This window comes from Mauremys mutica, chromosome 12, assembly GCF_020497125.1.
Source record: "Mauremys mutica isolate MM-2020 ecotype Southern chromosome 12, ASM2049712v1, whole genome shotgun sequence".
NCBI lineage: Eukaryota > Metazoa > Chordata > Testudines > Geoemydidae > Mauremys > Mauremys mutica.
This window is the reverse complement of record NC_059083.1, coordinates 44,552,513-44,568,664: the sequence shown is the minus strand read 5'-3', so window position 1 is coordinate 44,568,664 and position 16,152 is coordinate 44,552,513. Positions and strand designations below refer to the sequence as shown.

Genomic DNA, 16,152 nt, shown 5'->3' with positions numbered 1-16,152 from the left:
CAAAGAAGATTTGGTGAAGGCAGTTATGAACCAGTGTGCAACAGAGAATAAAACTGCGCAGGAATGGAGAGAAAAGATGCAGCACTGGAGGGAAACAGAAAGCAGGAGAAAGGCGTTGACGCTGAAGAAAACCACGAGGCAGCTTATAAACCTCATGGCGCGCCAAACAGACTGTATGCAGTCACTGGTAGCAATGCAGGCAGAGCACTACCGTGCCAAACCCCCACCCTCCCAAACCTCTTTCCCCTATGCACCAATGTCAGCTCCAAGTCCCGTTCCCCAGCATCCAGGTTCTTACCTACACCATCACCAGCTGCCCCCGACACCTGTACGGTCACCTATGAGCCCAGAGAACTACGACCCTTACTCTCTGCACTCAACCCCCATCACCATGCAACAGTACAATCCTGAGGTGCACAGCACTCCTGGCAGTACATATGCAAAACTATGAATGTACAGTTCAACAACCAACCCCCCTGCCCGTTTACTTCCTTTTTTTTAAATAAATGATTTCTTTGATTATGAAACAGTTTTTATTATTGCATAAAGTGAAAGATAACAAACCCCAATGAAAACACAGGTAACAAACATCAAGGAAAACACAGGCACTTAAAAGCACTGTAACCAGTGCACGTCACTCCAGGTCAAGGCAAAAAAACATTACTGTTGGCTTTCAGCCTCAAATTCCTCCCTCAAGGCATCCCTAATCCTTGTTGCCCTGTGGTAGACGTCTCTAGTAGCCCTGCTGTCTGGCTGTGCAAATTCAGCCTCCAGGACTTGCACCTCGTTGTTCCATGCCTGGCTGAATGTTTCACCCTTCCCTTCACAAATATTATGGAGGGTACAGCATGCGGATACAACCGCAGGGATGCTGCTTTCCCCCAAGTCTAGCTTCCCATAAAGCGCCCGCCAGCGCCCCTTTAAACGGCCAAAAGCACACTCCACAGTCATTCGGCATCGGCTCAGCCTGTAGTTGAAACAGTCCTGGCTCCTGTCCAGCTTCCCTGTATAGGGTTTCATGAGCCAAGGCATTAATGGGTAAGCGGGGTCCCCAAGGATCACAATGGGCATTTCAACGTCCCCTACTGTGATCTTTCGGTCTGGGAAAAATGTACCTTCCTGCATCTTCCTGAACAGGCCACTGTTCCGAAAGATGCGTGCATCATGCACTTTTCCAGGCCAGCCTGTGTAAATATCAATGAAACACCCACGGTGATCCACAAGCGCCTGGAGAACCATAGAGAAATACCCCTTGCGATTAATGTACTCGTAGGCTAGGTGGGGTGGTGCCAGAATAGGAATATGCGTCCCATCTATTGCCCCTCCACAGTTAGGGAAACCCATTTCTGCAAAGCCATCCACAATGTCCTGCACGTTCCCCACAGTCACAGTTCTCCTTAGCAGGATGCGATTAATGGCCCTGCAAACTTGCATCAACACGATTCCAACGGTCGACTTTCCCACTCCAAACAGGTCCCGACCGACCGGTAGCTGTCTGGAGTTGCCAGCTTCCAGATTGCAATAGCCACCCGCTTTTCCACCGTCAGGGCAGCTCTCAATCTTGTGTCCTTGTGCTGCAGGGTGGGGGCGAGCTCAGCACACAGTCCCATGAAAGTGGCTTTTCTCATAGGAAAGTTCTGCAGCCACTGCTCGTCATCCCAGACTTCCATGACAATGTGATCCCACCACTCACTGCTTGTCTCACGAGCCCAAAAGCGGCGTTCCACGGTGCTGAGCATTTCCGTTACCGCCACAAGCAATTTCATGTCACCCGCTTTAGGCAAATCCATATCATCATCGGACTCCTCACTGTCACTTTGGAGCTGAAGGAATAGCTCAACTGCCAAACGTGATGTGCTGGCGACAGTCAGCAGCAAATTCTCAGCAGCTCAGGCTCCATTTCACACACTGAAAGCGTGCTGCACTCACAATGGCAAGAAACGTGGACGGCGAAACTGTGACTGCTGGGAAGTGAAGCGATGCACCACGGGGCGTTGGAACAGGAAGCGGAATGACCCACACACTTCCTTCCCCTTCCCACAATACTCAGCGCCAAAACGGCACCAAAACGGGATGAGGTGCTCTGTGGGATAGCTGCCCACAATGCACCTCTCAGTACAGCGCTGGAAATGCTGCCAATGTGGCCACACTGCAGCGCTGGTAGCTGTCAGTGTGGCCACACTGTAGCGCTGGCCCTGCACAGCTGGACGACCAGCGCTGCAAACTATCAGCGCTGCAACTCGCCAGTGTAGCCATACCCTGAGTCAGTTCCAGGAAGGGAAACACCCAATTGCTGCTGCTGCAGGCGGGGCATATTTCTGAACTCAGGAAAGTGAAACTAACCCTGTGACACTGTCCAGAGGGAGCCATGGCCACAGACAACCCCGTGGAAAGTCTCCAGGAGGAAGCTACGTGCCCCATCTGTCTGGAGTATTTTAAGGACCCGGTGACTATAGACTGTGGGCACAATTTCTGCCGAGCCTGCATCGCCCAGTGCTGGGAGGGATCCAATACAGACGTCTCCTGCCCTCAGTGCAGAGAAACTGTGCAACAGGGAAACCTGAGGCCCAACAGGAAGCTGGCAAATGTTGTAGAAATGGTCAAACGGCTGAGTTTACAGGCAGCAAAGGGAGCAGGAGAGGAGAGGGTGTGTGGGGAACACCAGGAGACTCTGAAACTGTTCTGTGAAGAGGATCAAACTTCTGTCTGTGTGGTTTGCCATCTGTCCCGGGCTCACAGAGATCACAGGGTGGTTCCCATAAAGGAGGCTGCCCAGGAGTACAAGGTAGGGAATTGCTGTCAAGTTTAATGGGTAATAACTTTGGATTTTAATTACAGGCTGATTTCACTGAAAGTTGCCTATCATGGGTGTGATGCATCATTCAGCTCTGTAAAGCCTTCATTGTACGGGAGATGCTATGACAAAATTAATGATCTGGCAGTGTGGCGACAGACTCAGAATATCAAGTCTTCAAAGATACCTGATGTGGGAAACTTTTCTCTGAGATTCTGAATGTTTTTCACACTCAGCTTCCACTGCTGAAATAAGGGGACTTTTTACACCACGGCCGGTGTTAACAGTCAGTGAGGTTTAAATCACACGAGCTGCAGGCCAGTCTAGGTGAGTGTGTTACCTTCAGACTGGAGAACTGATCATTTACATTTCAACACTGTTAATTATTTCATTCCCCTGTGAGAGCGGAGAGGGAGAATTACAGCTCGGCACCATTTATTGCCAGTGACGCCTCCTTCCAGTCAGGGCCGGCTCCAGACCCCAGCGCGCCAAGCAGGCGCGTGGGGCGGCCTTTTCCCTGGGGGGTGGCATTTGGCTCCGGCGGACCTTCCACAGGCATGCCTGCGGGAGGTCCGCCGGAGCCCGGGAGGAGCGGACCTGCCGCAGTCATGCCTGCGGCAGGTCCGCTCGTCCCGCGGCTCCGGTTGAGCTCCCGCAGGCATGCCTGCGGCAGCTTAAGCAGAGCCGCGGGACCACGGCACCCGCCGCGGGACCGGGGAAGGGCGGCGCAGCGCGCTGCGCTGCTTGGGGCGGCCTATTTTATAGAGCCGCCCCTGCTTCCAGTGCCACAGGCGGGTGATGTTTGGGAGATGCCACCTCTTATTTCCCCCCAGTAAAGGAGGACCGAGCCCAGGGGTACATTCCAGCCCCATGAGGGGAGTCCAGCCCCTTGGAGCCAATCAGCAACTCCATCTGTTATATCCTTGGGGGCAGCCGGTTTAGGAAGAAATCACTTGAGGCCAGACAGCAGACAGCTAACAAAACCACCATTTTATTTACAGACTCAGAGAACTCACCCAGCCGGCTGAAGCTCCCCAGGAGCTCTCAGCAGCAGCCTGGGCCCTTGGGCAGAGGGGAGGAGAGAACTCGAGGGCTCAGAGAAAAGAGAAAAAGTGAAACGGGGAGATCTCAGGAGGCGGCTCTCGGGGGCTGCGAGGGATGTTGCACAGAGCGGGGCTGACAGGGCAGGAGCACGTTGCTGTGCTGTGCGAATGAATCACACGCTGTCGAAGGGGAAGAGAGCCCTGGGTTGTTACAGCTTTGGAGCAGTTATAATTATGGGTGGCACATTCCCCCAGACCGAGTGTACCCTGTTCCTCACTGACCTCCAGCCACATCACAGCTTCACCCTGTGCAGTTAATGGGACTGCGCTGGCTCAGGTGCTCGGCCGCTGCCTGGGGGAGGCCACATGGGAGCCTGGACAGACGGGAGCACAGTGGGGTCTTGTTCCTGGCCTGGGTCTGGGTACAGTGCGGCAAGGTGCTGCCCCAACCTCTTCACTGGCACCGGCAGGAGGGATCGTTCAGAACCTTCCCAGCTGTTTCCCCTCTGGCCTGTGCTCAGTGATGTGAAGCTTTAGCTCAAACACAGGCTCTGAGAAGTCCTGAGTGTCTGCAGGGAGCAGAGCCTCTGCTTTGAGACTGGCGTCTCTGCTCCCATGAGGCCTTTGGGACCGGCAGAACCGAGTCTGCTGCTCGCTTCCAGGGTATTTACTGCTCATGTACAGTACTGTCCACCCATCGGACAGGCAGACTAATGGCTGGTCCCGCGGCTTCGTTGGAGCATCCGCAGGAGCCGCGGAACCGGCGACCGCCAGAGCGCCCCCCGTGGCGTGCAGCCCTGCTTGGGGCAATTCCTAGAGCCACCCCTGTCTGCTCCCATGAGGCCTTTGCGGCCAGCAGAGCCCAGTCTGCTGCTTGCTTCCAGGATATTTACTGCTCATGTGTGAAATACCAATATGGACAGTACTGTCCACCCATCGGACCGGCAGACTAATGGCTGTTTATCGCACATGATGTCCCTGCAGGAGAAACTCCAGGGAGGCCTGGGCCCTCTGAGGAAGGAGCTGGAAGTGGCCCTGGCTCTGATGTCTGCAGAGGAGAAGAAAACCACAGAGTGGCAGGTGGGTATCTGGGTTTATTCCTCCCTGAGCCCTTCCCCCTGCAGCGTTCCCAGGAATGACAGGGCTGTAAAGCTCCAGGATGAGGTTATGAACCTGCTCTGGTTGTTTCCTCCATTGCACAGGATTGGTGCCAGCTATGGGCCGGAACCTTCCCTGCGCCCGGATCATCGCCCTGCCCACTGCTCCACCCCCATTAGGCCTCCTCTCCCCGAGGCACCACCCACACTACCCTCCTGCTCTGCCCCAGGCCCCACTCCCGCTCAGCCCCATCCCCAGCCGCAGCTGGCATCCCTCACCCCTTCCCCGGCACCGAGGCCAAAGCCTCTGCCTCCTTCCCCCGGGGAGGGGGGATTTGGGGAGGGATCCAACAGGGGAAGGAGGGGGCGGAGTCAGGGTGGGGGCGTGAGCCCCCTCTGGGCTCTGCCTGTGGAGACAAAATAACTGCCTATTCGCATCCTGACCGAACATCGGTCGGGATGCAGCACAATGAAGTAAATATCGGGACAGTCCCGATAAAATCGGGACGTCTGGTCACCCTAATCCCATGCCACCTGTAATAACAGACTACGTCTTTACAAAGCACCCTAGACAACCCCGCTATGGAACTGGCCATATGGACTCTGAACTAAAACAAACCCTTTAGGATACGTTTCCCAAAGAAGTAAATCTCCTTACAAACCTGATACTGATCTAATCCCCTGCTTCATGGACAGAGGCCCAGTCTGTGTAAGTCAGCATCTGGCTCACGTTTTCTCTGTGCCTTTCCTATTCTTCTATTTCAAGGGGAAAGTGAAGAATAGGAGAGAGATGATTGCAGGTGAATTTAACAAACTGCACACACTGCTGAGAGAGGAGGAGCAGCTTCTTCTGCAGAGCCTGGAGGAGGAGGAGAGGGAGACTCTGCAGAGACTTCAGGAAAATGTAACCAAACTCTCCCAGCAAAGCTCCTCTCTGCAGCAGCTGATCACAGAGATAGAGGAGAAATGTCAGCAACCAGTTGTCGAGATGCTAAAGGTGAGATGGCATCAAAATTCTCCACCCATCCAGAATTAGAACTCAGATCCCTGGGTGTGAATCCCAAGAATTAGAGTAAATGTGTTCTGTGGTTTACTGACAAACAGAGCATCTGACTAAGGGCTCCATCAGTTCCAAAATATCCCAGTCCATGTTAGAGGGGAATTCTCCTCCTGGAGGCCATGGTCAGATTAAATGGATGATACAAGAATGATACTGAGCTGAACCCATCCTGCTCTGACTCCAGAACATTGGACCCAACACAGGCGATAAACTCAGATACTGATGGGTTGGGTCCCTAGAAGGGAGAATCCTTTAGCTAAATTCCTGTCTCACCTACATAAATGAAACAAGTGTTAATGCACAATAGTGTACGAGATTTTGCCACAAAACAGTGAAGCCTGGGAGGGTTGATCTATTTTCTAGATGAAAGTTTGATGCCCAGAGTGAAACTCACACAGTTTTATGCACATTGTGTTAATACAGAACATTGATTCTCTTTTTCTTTTCAGGATGTGAAAAGCACATTGAGCAGGTGTGTTTCCTATTGTCATTGCTTGGCTATTCTTGGTGGTGGTTCTGGGATGACGTGTGTACAGAGCAGCTGAGTGATGATGGGACGTTTTCTTCATAGGAGTGAGAATGTGAAACTCCAGGAACCAGATGCTGTTTCTACTGACCTGAAGAACTTGTATAAAATTTCCCTTGACATGAGGGAAGCGCTGCAGAGATTTGGAGGTGAGTGGATTCTACTGGGACATTCAGCTGTGTTATGCCTGGGGCTCTGGACAGAGCCTGGGACCCCAGGACACGCTTGCACCCAGCTGACAGGCTTGGAGCTGTGATAGCTGGAGGCTGATGGGCTGAGTGCTGGGCAGTTTGCCTGCTACTTACAGCCACCTGCTGGTACTTGCCCAGGTGTCTGACCAGGCCCCGTCACTCTGACATCCTGACCCCTCCATGGCTGAGCTACTGGGTGTCACTGAGCCAGGTGCTGTGAGGCCTGGACTGGGCCCATCGTGCTGGGAGCTGCACAGACGGGTAACGGATGACGTGTCTGTGCCTCTCTCCTGGGACACGTGAGGGCTGCGTTGTGTGGGCACCGCTCAGCATTGCCCCAGCCCCCATTAGCCAAGGCTGGCCCAGCTTTCTGAGCTGGAGGAGGGGCCAGTCTGGCTGCTGCGGTCTGACCTGGGCCGTGTGTTACTGGGTAACAAGCTGAATCCTACGGGCCCCTCGTCTGCTCTGAGCACAGCCCAGTGTGAGGTTGGGTCAGTGGTTTGCTGCTCAGTGAGTGAGACTCACTCACAAGAGTGTGACCCTGTCACAACGGCTGAGCGTGAGCTGCCCCCATCCAAACCCCTCCCACAACCCCAGCACGGAGACCGGGGGTAAAGGCAGAAACCTGACAGTGAGGAGGGACAGAGAAGAAACTAAGGCAGAGGAGAGGGGGGTGGGAAGGTTCAGTGAGCTCGGTCTGTGATTGTTGAACTGGCCCATTCCTCCGACCTCCACCGCCCGCTCCTCTCTTCCCCCCCCACTGCAGCAGGGGGCAGTGGAAGGGGCCAAGCTGGGTGTGTCTGTCCCGGCCGATGGAGGCTGCGCAGTCTGTGCCGGCTGCAGGGGCAAGATCTCAGGGCTCTGGGGAGCAGGAACCCCAGGCTGTGGGGGAAGCAGCTTCCTGTCTGTGACTGGCTGGAGCCAGCACATCCCTGCTCCCCTCCCCGTTCACTGCCCCCAGCCCAGCACAGTCTGTGCCCACTGGGCCCTGAACCCGTCTGGGCTCTGGGCCAGTCCACACCCCTGGCCCCTGAGCCTGTCGGGATCCTGAGCCAGTCAGCTCAGTGCCTCGTTCTAGGGGATCACCAGCCCCTGGGGAGCCTCCTGTCAGCCCCCTAGAAGCCCCTTTCTGGGCAGGGTCCCAGGCCCTGAGTCACTCGCTGGCTGCTCCAGGCTGGCCGGGCCCAGGGTCTCCAGCAGGGCTGTTGGTGCTGGCACCGTGCTCACTGCCAGAGCTCCCAGCCCCTGACCCAGCCCGGCCTGTTGTCCCAGCGCTGACCCCTCCCCTGCGGGTGGGGATGCTGCTGCTCTCAATGGCGGAGCCCCTCTCTCTGCCGCTGCCTCTGCTGCTGCACTCGCAGGCTCAGCCCGTGCCAGGGCCAATCCGGCGCTGCTGGGGCTGCTCCTTCCCTCGGCACCTGGGTTCTCTGTGTCTGGTTCAAATGGCGGGTGAGTGGGCAGGGACCTGCTCAGAGACACACGCCCTGAGCTGCACCCAGAAGGCAGAGACCAGCCAGGGCTGGGCAGCAAAGTGCCACCGTGCTGGGATTAACCCTTTCCTTCCCCCTACCCCAGCAGCCCCGGCCGGTCAGTGCCTCTCGACTGCCTGCGCTCTGACCCCAGGGACCTGGGTCCGGTAGCTCAGGAGAGTCTCTGGGTAAATGTGTGGGGCAGAGTAACCAGGGCTCCCTGCGCCCCAGGGTCCCCGTGTGCAATGGGGAAGGCCCTGCGCCGTCATGCAGTCCTTAGGGGCTGGGCAGTGAGTGTTGTTATTGATACCCTGAAATGGCTGAGGCTGGTATCTTGGCAAGCATCTTGCCTCAGTTTATCCTCTTCAGCACTCCTTAAATTACACCTCACAGTCCAAAAGATCTGAGAGAAAAGTCCCCTCCTGGGGTCCGCTCTGAGTCCAAGTAAACCCCGAAATCAAATCTTTTCCCTCACTCTGCTCCAGCCTCCAGCTCTCAGTCCAGCTCCTCACTGTCCTCAAGTCAGGAGCCCTCAGTCCCTCCCGGAGCTGGGCTTGGATTAGTTTCCATGGTGGAATCAGATGACTCCAGCCCTCCCTCCCGGAGCTGGGTCATTTCAGACTGTGTCTTTATTCTCTGCATCCACTTTCTCCAGCCAGGGGCAGCTCTCCAGGGTTCTGTCCTGCTACAGCTGCTACTGTCATTGTCATCTCTGGCAGCTCCTCCCCATTAGGGGAGCTCCTCTGCCTAGGACAGTGGTGCGCAAACATTTTTGGTCATGTTCTTCCTTACCTAGTTTGTGCCCCCACCCTGGGAGCTGCTGTCAAGGGCTGGGCCAGGAACGGGGCTCCAGTTGGGGCCAGAGTCTGGGGGCCATGGCTGGGAGTGGACTCGCGGTTGGGGCCGGGAGCTGGGGACTTCGGCCCGGGGCAGAACCATGTTTGGGGCTGGGGCTGCAGCTGGGTTCTCAGCCTGCAGCAGGGCCGGGAGTCGGTGGCTGAAGTCGGGGCAGGAGATGCAGCTGGGGCTGAGGGTGGGGCCAGAGTGGAGCTGGGGGCAGAGCAGGGCTGGGTGACATTCCCGTCCCGCCACCCATGGGGGCTGGTCCAGGCCCTGTCACGCCCCGCAAATGTTCCTCCACACCCTCTAGGGAGGCACAACCCACAGTTTGGGGAGCACTGCTCGAGGAGCCGCTTCCAGGCTCCTTGCTCTGTGAGCTCTCCTGGGAGCTCCTCTCCTCAGCAGCTTCCTGTCCCTAGGATCCCTTCAGCTGAGCCCTGGTTACCCTTTATCAGCCTCATTAGCTGTTTCGCTGCCAAGGGATTTAATTACTTCCAGGTTGGTCTGGGTTGTCTCATTCTCCCTTACAGGAGCCTGTCACAGGTGGTCTGGTCCCTGACTCCCCTAAAAGGACCAGCCCTCTTGATACATTTCCCCCCACCCCCAGAGCCAACCTGTATTCAAAGGGAGGCTTGACCATGGCTGACACTTGGTTATGTTCTGCTAGAAAAGCTTCAAACTCCAGGGAAGTAAATTGGTGCCCACTTCCAGGAGCTGCACGGACCTAGGGAAACAGGGAGCCTGCTTAGCCCCGGGCCCCCACTGCGCCACTGACCAGACTTTTAATGTCCCAGTCGGTGGTGCCAACCGGAGCCGCCAGGGTCCCTTTTTAACCAGGTGTTCCAATAAAAAAACAGATGCCTGGAAACCCTATGGACAGGTGCCAACCCTAGGTCCTGTCCACATGGCCCAGTAACACCCAGCTGAGCCAGGTACAGGCAGCCACATGCCAGCCCAGGCCCCTGGCAGGGATGCCAAGCTGCCAGCTGCCATGGTCACTAACAGTGTTAACTCTGTCATGTGCCACTCACCAGGCTTAGAGCCCCCAGGGCCCTGGGCCCAGCCCCAGACCAGCTGTAACCTAGAACCAGAGCAATGCAGGGCTGGAAGGGCCCTCGAGAGGTCACCTAGTCCAGCCCCCCACGCTAGGTCAGGGACTAGACTATCCCTGGCAGGGATTTGTCCAACCTGTTCTTACAAACCTCCAGTGACAGGGATCCCACAACCTCCCCTGGAGCCGGGTCCAGAGCTTCACTGCCCTGAGAATTAGAAAGTGTTTCCTTATCTCCAGCCTCAACCTCCCTTGCTGCAGATTGTGCCCATTGCTCCTTGGACAGGCCCTCACCCTGCCCGCTGGGGCACTGGCTGTGTCACCAAGCCTGAGCATCGCTGTTATCTCACTGAATGGCTGGCGGCGCTGGGCTGGCTCAGGGGGGCAGTGAGGGCAGCTGGGGCCTTTCATTCCCCAGTCACCGATCTCAGCCCAGGCTCAGAGTCCAGTTCTTAGCGGACAGGAGCTCACATCGTAACTCACTTTAACGGCAGCCTCACCAGCCATCTCCGCAGGGAGGCCAAGGCCTGAATGGGCCGCAGGGACGATTCCTCCCCAGGGAGAGGCTCCGGCAGATGTCAGGGCTGAGCCATGTTGGCAGGACAGTCGGGGGCTCACACAGTCTTCTTATACCCTCAATACACAGAGCTCCAGCAGCCGGGGTGTAAAACCCAATTCGTATCCCCAGCACTGAATTCACTGACACTGTCCCAAGGGTCCTCTCCTACTGGGGTTGGGGGTTGATAAGGGGCACTGGAAGAGGGGGCCCAGGGGGCCATGGCCCCATCACTTTTACCAATGGGAGGGCTGTTCCCTCCCACTTTTTACCAGCTGTAAGGGTGAGTGAGGATGGGGGAGGGGGCCGAGAGGAGAGACCAGGGGGTCAGGGTGTTGGGGAAGAGGTGGGGTGAAGGCACGGGCTCAGGAAGAAGGGGCAGTGTGAGAGCGAGGGTTCAGGGGTGTGGGGACAGGAGCTCAGGGAGAAGGGCTGGCACGAGTGGGTGACCCCTCTACTTTGAGGGAGCTTCCATCACTCCTGGGGAGAGCACCATCCCGGATCCTGATCCACGGGCACATCTGTGTATTTGCCAGGTGTACAGAGCTCTCTGTGTGGAGACACATTCACACTCACCCAGGAACCTGTGGTGGGAGGCCCCACTGCCCAGGAGGCCGAGGGCTCTCACTCCCCTGCCCTGGGGGTGAAGGGAGGGGCCCTGGGGCTGCTGTTCCCCATCCCAGGAAGGGGGTGAAGGGGATGTGGACACAGACAATATCCCCACTTGCACTGTGAGGGGCAGACCTGGCTCCACCCTGGGCTTCAGAGCCTGAGCTCCAGCCAGAACCTGAAAATCTTTGCAGCTATTTTTAATTCCAAAGAGGGAGCCCCGCCAGCCTGAATCTGTCCACCCTGTTCCAAGACTCGCTGCTGCAGGCTGTGTAGAAGGACCCAAAATGTCAATAGAGTCTGGGTGTGAAAGTTCCCAGCGTGTCTGTCCCAGGGCTGGTTAATGAGAGCGAGGGGGGTGGCTGGCACAGTCTGCAAAGGGCAAATTAACCAGCAGCTCTGGAGTGTTTCATAGCTGATGTCCTGAGCCTGGCCTGCCTGTAACTGCGTTTCTGGGGATGTTGACAGTCTCTCATTGCAAGTCACTGGGATTGGGGCTCCTAAGTTGCTCAGACAGGTTTGCAGTGGAGCTGGGTGAAATGTTTTGGACAAATAGTTTATTTGCTGCAAAATTATATTTCGGGTCAACAGAAACTATTTGTGAATCCATGTCGGGTTCGCTGACTAGTTTCAATTAAGAGAAAACGGTGCCGCCCCTTCCCTTGTAGCCTTTAGCCCAGTGGCTGGGCCCTCAGGTGGGAGCCCCAGATTCAATCCCCCCGTGTGATGCCATGAGAGCTTGAACCGCTGGGCTCCAGGTGTCTGATGACGTCCCCCTGTGTCTGAACACTGCCATGGGCACTGGGCCAGAGCGTGGGAGTGAGAATGACTCTGCAGCCCAGTGGGTTGAGCCTCCACCTGGGAGCCCAGAGTCCAGCTCCTCTGCTCCAGTGACCCTGTAATTATTGATCCATAACCCCAGTCAGGGCCGGCTCCAGGCACCAGCCTACCAAGCATGTACTTGGGGCAAAAGCTTGGGAGGGGGCTGCGATCGGGGTTTGTTTTTGTTGGTTTGGGTTTGGCCAGGTGATGCTGGGGGTGGGGCGGGGACTTGGGTGGCGCGATGTGGCGGTGGGGGGGCGGGGTCTTGGGAGGCGTGACGGGGCGCTGGGGGGCGGAGACTTGGGCGGTGCAACGGGGCGCTTGGGGAGGGGTCGGGCGGCACTCGCGGGGGCACGGCGGCGCTCTTTTTTTTTTTTGCTTGGGGCTGCAAAAATGTTAGAGTCGGCCCTGACCCCAGTGAGGGGAGGGGTTACGGCCCCTGGCACAGCAGTGTCTCAGCCATGTCTGCCGGGGTTTCCTTGCACTGATGTAGCTGCACCGGTTCAAACCCCTAGTGCAGACGCGCTGTGCAGGTGTGAACTGGGACTGATCCCCGGTGCAGCTTCTCCCAGATGGAGGGGGCAGTGAGTGGGGAAATGCCCCCTCCCTTCCCCACTGCCCTGGCCTCATTAGCAACAGCCCATTAGTGCGCATTTATACCCCCGCCCGAATCTTCCACTGTAATGCCTCCCAAGTGGGCCCAGTGCAGATAACTGCCCCCGTGGGCGTTGGGCTCGGCCTGGTGAGGGGAGGGGTTGGCTGTGGGGTTTGCCTGGCTGGAAGATGGTGCCGTGGGGCCTGCCAGCATGGGGAGTCCCAGCTGCTCACCCTGGGGCAGGGCTGCACCCCCAGTGTGTGTGGGGACAGCACCGAGCTGCTCTGAGCGAGAAACCAACCACACATGGCCCCAAAGCAACAGAGATTCCCTGGGGCCTGCCTCTCCCTCCCCCTCTCTGGCTCCCGCCCCTCCCTTACCCTTCCCCCACCCCTGTGAGGGTCCCTGGAACCTGCGTCTATTCTGACCCCTCACCAACATCCCTCCCACTCTTCTCACTCCCTTTCTGCTCCCCTGGGCCCCTGCCCCTCTACTCCCACTTTGCCTCCCTGGCACATGCCCCTGCCCTCCACCCATCTCTGCCCTGCTGGAACAGCCCCTCCCTTCTCCCCCTGCCATCCTGGCATCTGCCCCTCTTCCCTCTCCCCCAAAATCCTCTGCACCCTGGAGCCCGCCCATCACTTCACACCCCCGCTATGTCCTGGCCTCCACCTCTCCCCTTTCCCTCCTCTGTGCCATGTCTCCCACCCGACCCCTCAGCCTCCTACGCTGCCCTGACTTTCCCCCTTCTTACTCCCCTCAGCCCTCCTGACACCTGCCCCTCTACCCACCCTCTCTGATGCCTGGCACCCGCCCCTTCCCTCACCCCCTGTGCCCACCCCTCCTCTAGCCCCACTCTGACCCCCTGGCACCTGCCTCTCCCCATTCCCCTCACCTAGCACCTCCCTTGTCCCACCTGCTCTGCCTCTCACCCCTCTCTGCCCCCTGGTGCTTGTCCCTCCCCTCCTCTGCCCTCCCTGTGCCTGCCCTTCTGCTCAACCCCCTCAATCCCCTGGCACCTGCCCTTCCCCTCCCCCCCACACCCTTCTGCTGCCTGCCCCTTCCCTCACCCTGCCCCCCAACACTTGACTCTCTCCCTGTCCCCTTCCTTCCTGGTGCCCATCCCCTTCCCCACCCTCTGCCCCACTGACCCTGCTCTCCTCTCGCCCCTCTGCCACCATCACCCATGCCGCCTTCTCTTTATTTGTCACCCCTGCCCCTCCCCTCCCCCTCTGGCTCTGTGACACCTGCACCCCTCAGCACCCCTCCAGTCCCCTGGTGCCAGCTCCTCCTCTGCCCCACGTCCCAGCTCTACCCTGGCCCCATCTGCCTCCCTGGTGCCTGCTGTTTCCTTTGCCCCCTCTGCCTGCCTGGTGCAAGTCCCTTCCCTCACCCCCCTTTGGGACCCCTGGTCTCAGCCCTTCCCCTCACCTCAGCACTGCCCCACCCCTCCCCTCCCCCTCTCCTAACATCTGGGCCCCACCCTCCCTTCATCCTCCCTCTGCCCCCCTGGTGCCCACATCTCCCTGCACACACCTCTGCCCCCCTGGGGCCTGCCCTTCTCCACACCCCTCTCTCTGCCCCCCTTCTGCTCACCTGCTCCCTCACCCCCCATTCTGCCCCTTTGGCACCAATGCCTGTTCATTCGCTCCCCCCCCCATGGTTCCACCTCCCCAGTCCTCATCATCTCACCCCCTGGCAACTCACCCTGCCCTTGATTTCCCCTGCCCCATTGGAGCTCCCCCATTCCCTCACACCCCTCTGCCCCCTGATGCCTGCCCTTCCCCCTCCCAGCATCAGTCTGTCACCTCCCCTCCCCTGCCTCCCCTGACACCTTCTCACCCCTCCCCCGCTCCTCCTGCCCTTCCCCCTCATTGTCTCCTCACAGGCAGAGGGCCCTGACTCCCCTCAGGCAACAACCCCCCCCAGTGATTAATGGGGACGCAGGTTAATTTCCCTTTGATCCCAGTGACCAGCCCCTGCCCCCTGCCCTGACTCTGTGACTCTCTCCCCAGTGGACGTGACTCTGGATCCAGACACGGCTCATCCCTACCTCGTCCTCTCTGAGGATCAGAAACGTGTGAGACTCGGATACAAACGCCAGGATCTGCCCGACAACCCTGAGAGATTTGATAGATGTCCCTGTGTCCTGGGTGCTGAGGGGTTCACGGGCGGGAGGTGTTACTGGGAGGTGGAGGTGGGAGACAAGACGAGATGGACTCTGGGGGTTTGTAGGGAATCTGTGAGCAGGAAGGGGCAGGTCACATACACACCTGGGAATGGATACTGGGCCGTGTTGCTGAGGGATGGGGGATACAAGGCCTGCACCTCCCCCATAACCCCCCTCTCCGTGAGCGTCAGGCCCAGCCGGGTGGGGATTTTCCTGGACTACGAGGCGGGCGAGGTCTTGTTTTACAATGTGACTGACAGGTCCCATCTCTTCACTTTCACTGACACCTTCTCCGGGAAGCTCCACCCTTATTTCTGTCCTGGTCTCAACACTGTGGGTACAAACACGGCTCCCCTGATAATCTGCCCGGTCCCAGCTCAGGCCGGAGGGAATCTCTGTCCCTGACAGTGACCCCGTGGCACAGACTGGCCCCTCCCAGCCCCGCTGCTCTTCCCGCCCCTATGGTGGGGGCCAGTTACTGCAGCAACTGGACTTTGTGTGCTGACCCGACGCTGCCAGTTTCCCTTTTCAGCTGGAGGCAGGGGCGGCTCTAAGAATTTGGCCGCCCCAAGCAGGGCAGCATGCCGCAAGGGGCGCGCTGCCGGGCGCCGGTCCCGCGGCTCCGCGGCTCCGGTGGAGCTTCCGCAGTCATGCCTGCGGGAGGTCCACTCGAGCCGCAGGACCAACAGACCTTCTGCAGTTATGCCTGCGGGAGCTCCGCTGTCCCGCGGCTCCATGGGTCCTCCCGCAGGCATGACTGCGGAAGGTCAGCCGCCTGCCGCCCTGCAGGTAAAATGCCGCCCCACGCGCGCGCTTAGGTCTAGAGCCGGCCCTGGCTGGAGGTTCCAGTCGAAAACCAGACACCTGGGAACCCCTAGCCCCCACCTTCCCCATCCCCTGCCCCAGGGGTAGCAGATGGGGGTGGATGGGGTCATTCACTCCCGTCAGAATTTTCTACCCCTGTGAAATCTCAGTGTAAAATATGAAAGAAAAAAGATGATTCTAATTTAGAAAATATTATTGTAACAAGGTGTAAATACAAGAATGTTTTAATTTACATTTCAACAATATTTCAAAAACAAGCATCTAAACATAATTTTAGAACTGGAATTATTTACATTTATTTTTTTATTCTTCCCTCAAATCTATAGTGAAGTTTAACTTCTCTAAATAACATCATTTGTATTTCAACCGTGGAATTTCAAGAAATCCAAAATATTTATCTTAACAAAATAAACTCTTAAATTGTGAGACTGGGTTGTTCAGTTACAATGTACATGTGTCATAAACATCACAACTACATACATGTGCAATTGCTCTCTGTTCTCT

General features: G+C 57.4%; 1 protein-coding gene across 1 annotated transcript; it reads left to right on the top strand.

The window, feature by feature from the left end:
- Positions 1–2,270: 2,270 nt before the first annotated feature.
- Positions 2,271–15,228, top strand: LOC123345962 (E3 ubiquitin-protein ligase TRIM39-like). Its single transcript, XM_044983101.1, has 6 exons — positions 2,271–2,785; positions 4,822–4,917; positions 5,701–5,931; positions 6,444–6,466; positions 6,566–6,669; positions 14,669–15,228. The coding sequence occupies exons 1-6, from the start codon at positions 2,369–2,371 to the stop codon at positions 15,226–15,228; spliced, it is 1,431 nt and encodes a 476-aa protein (XP_044839036.1). The 5' UTR covers positions 2,271–2,368.
- The last annotated feature ends 924 nt before the right edge of the window (positions 15,229–16,152 follow it).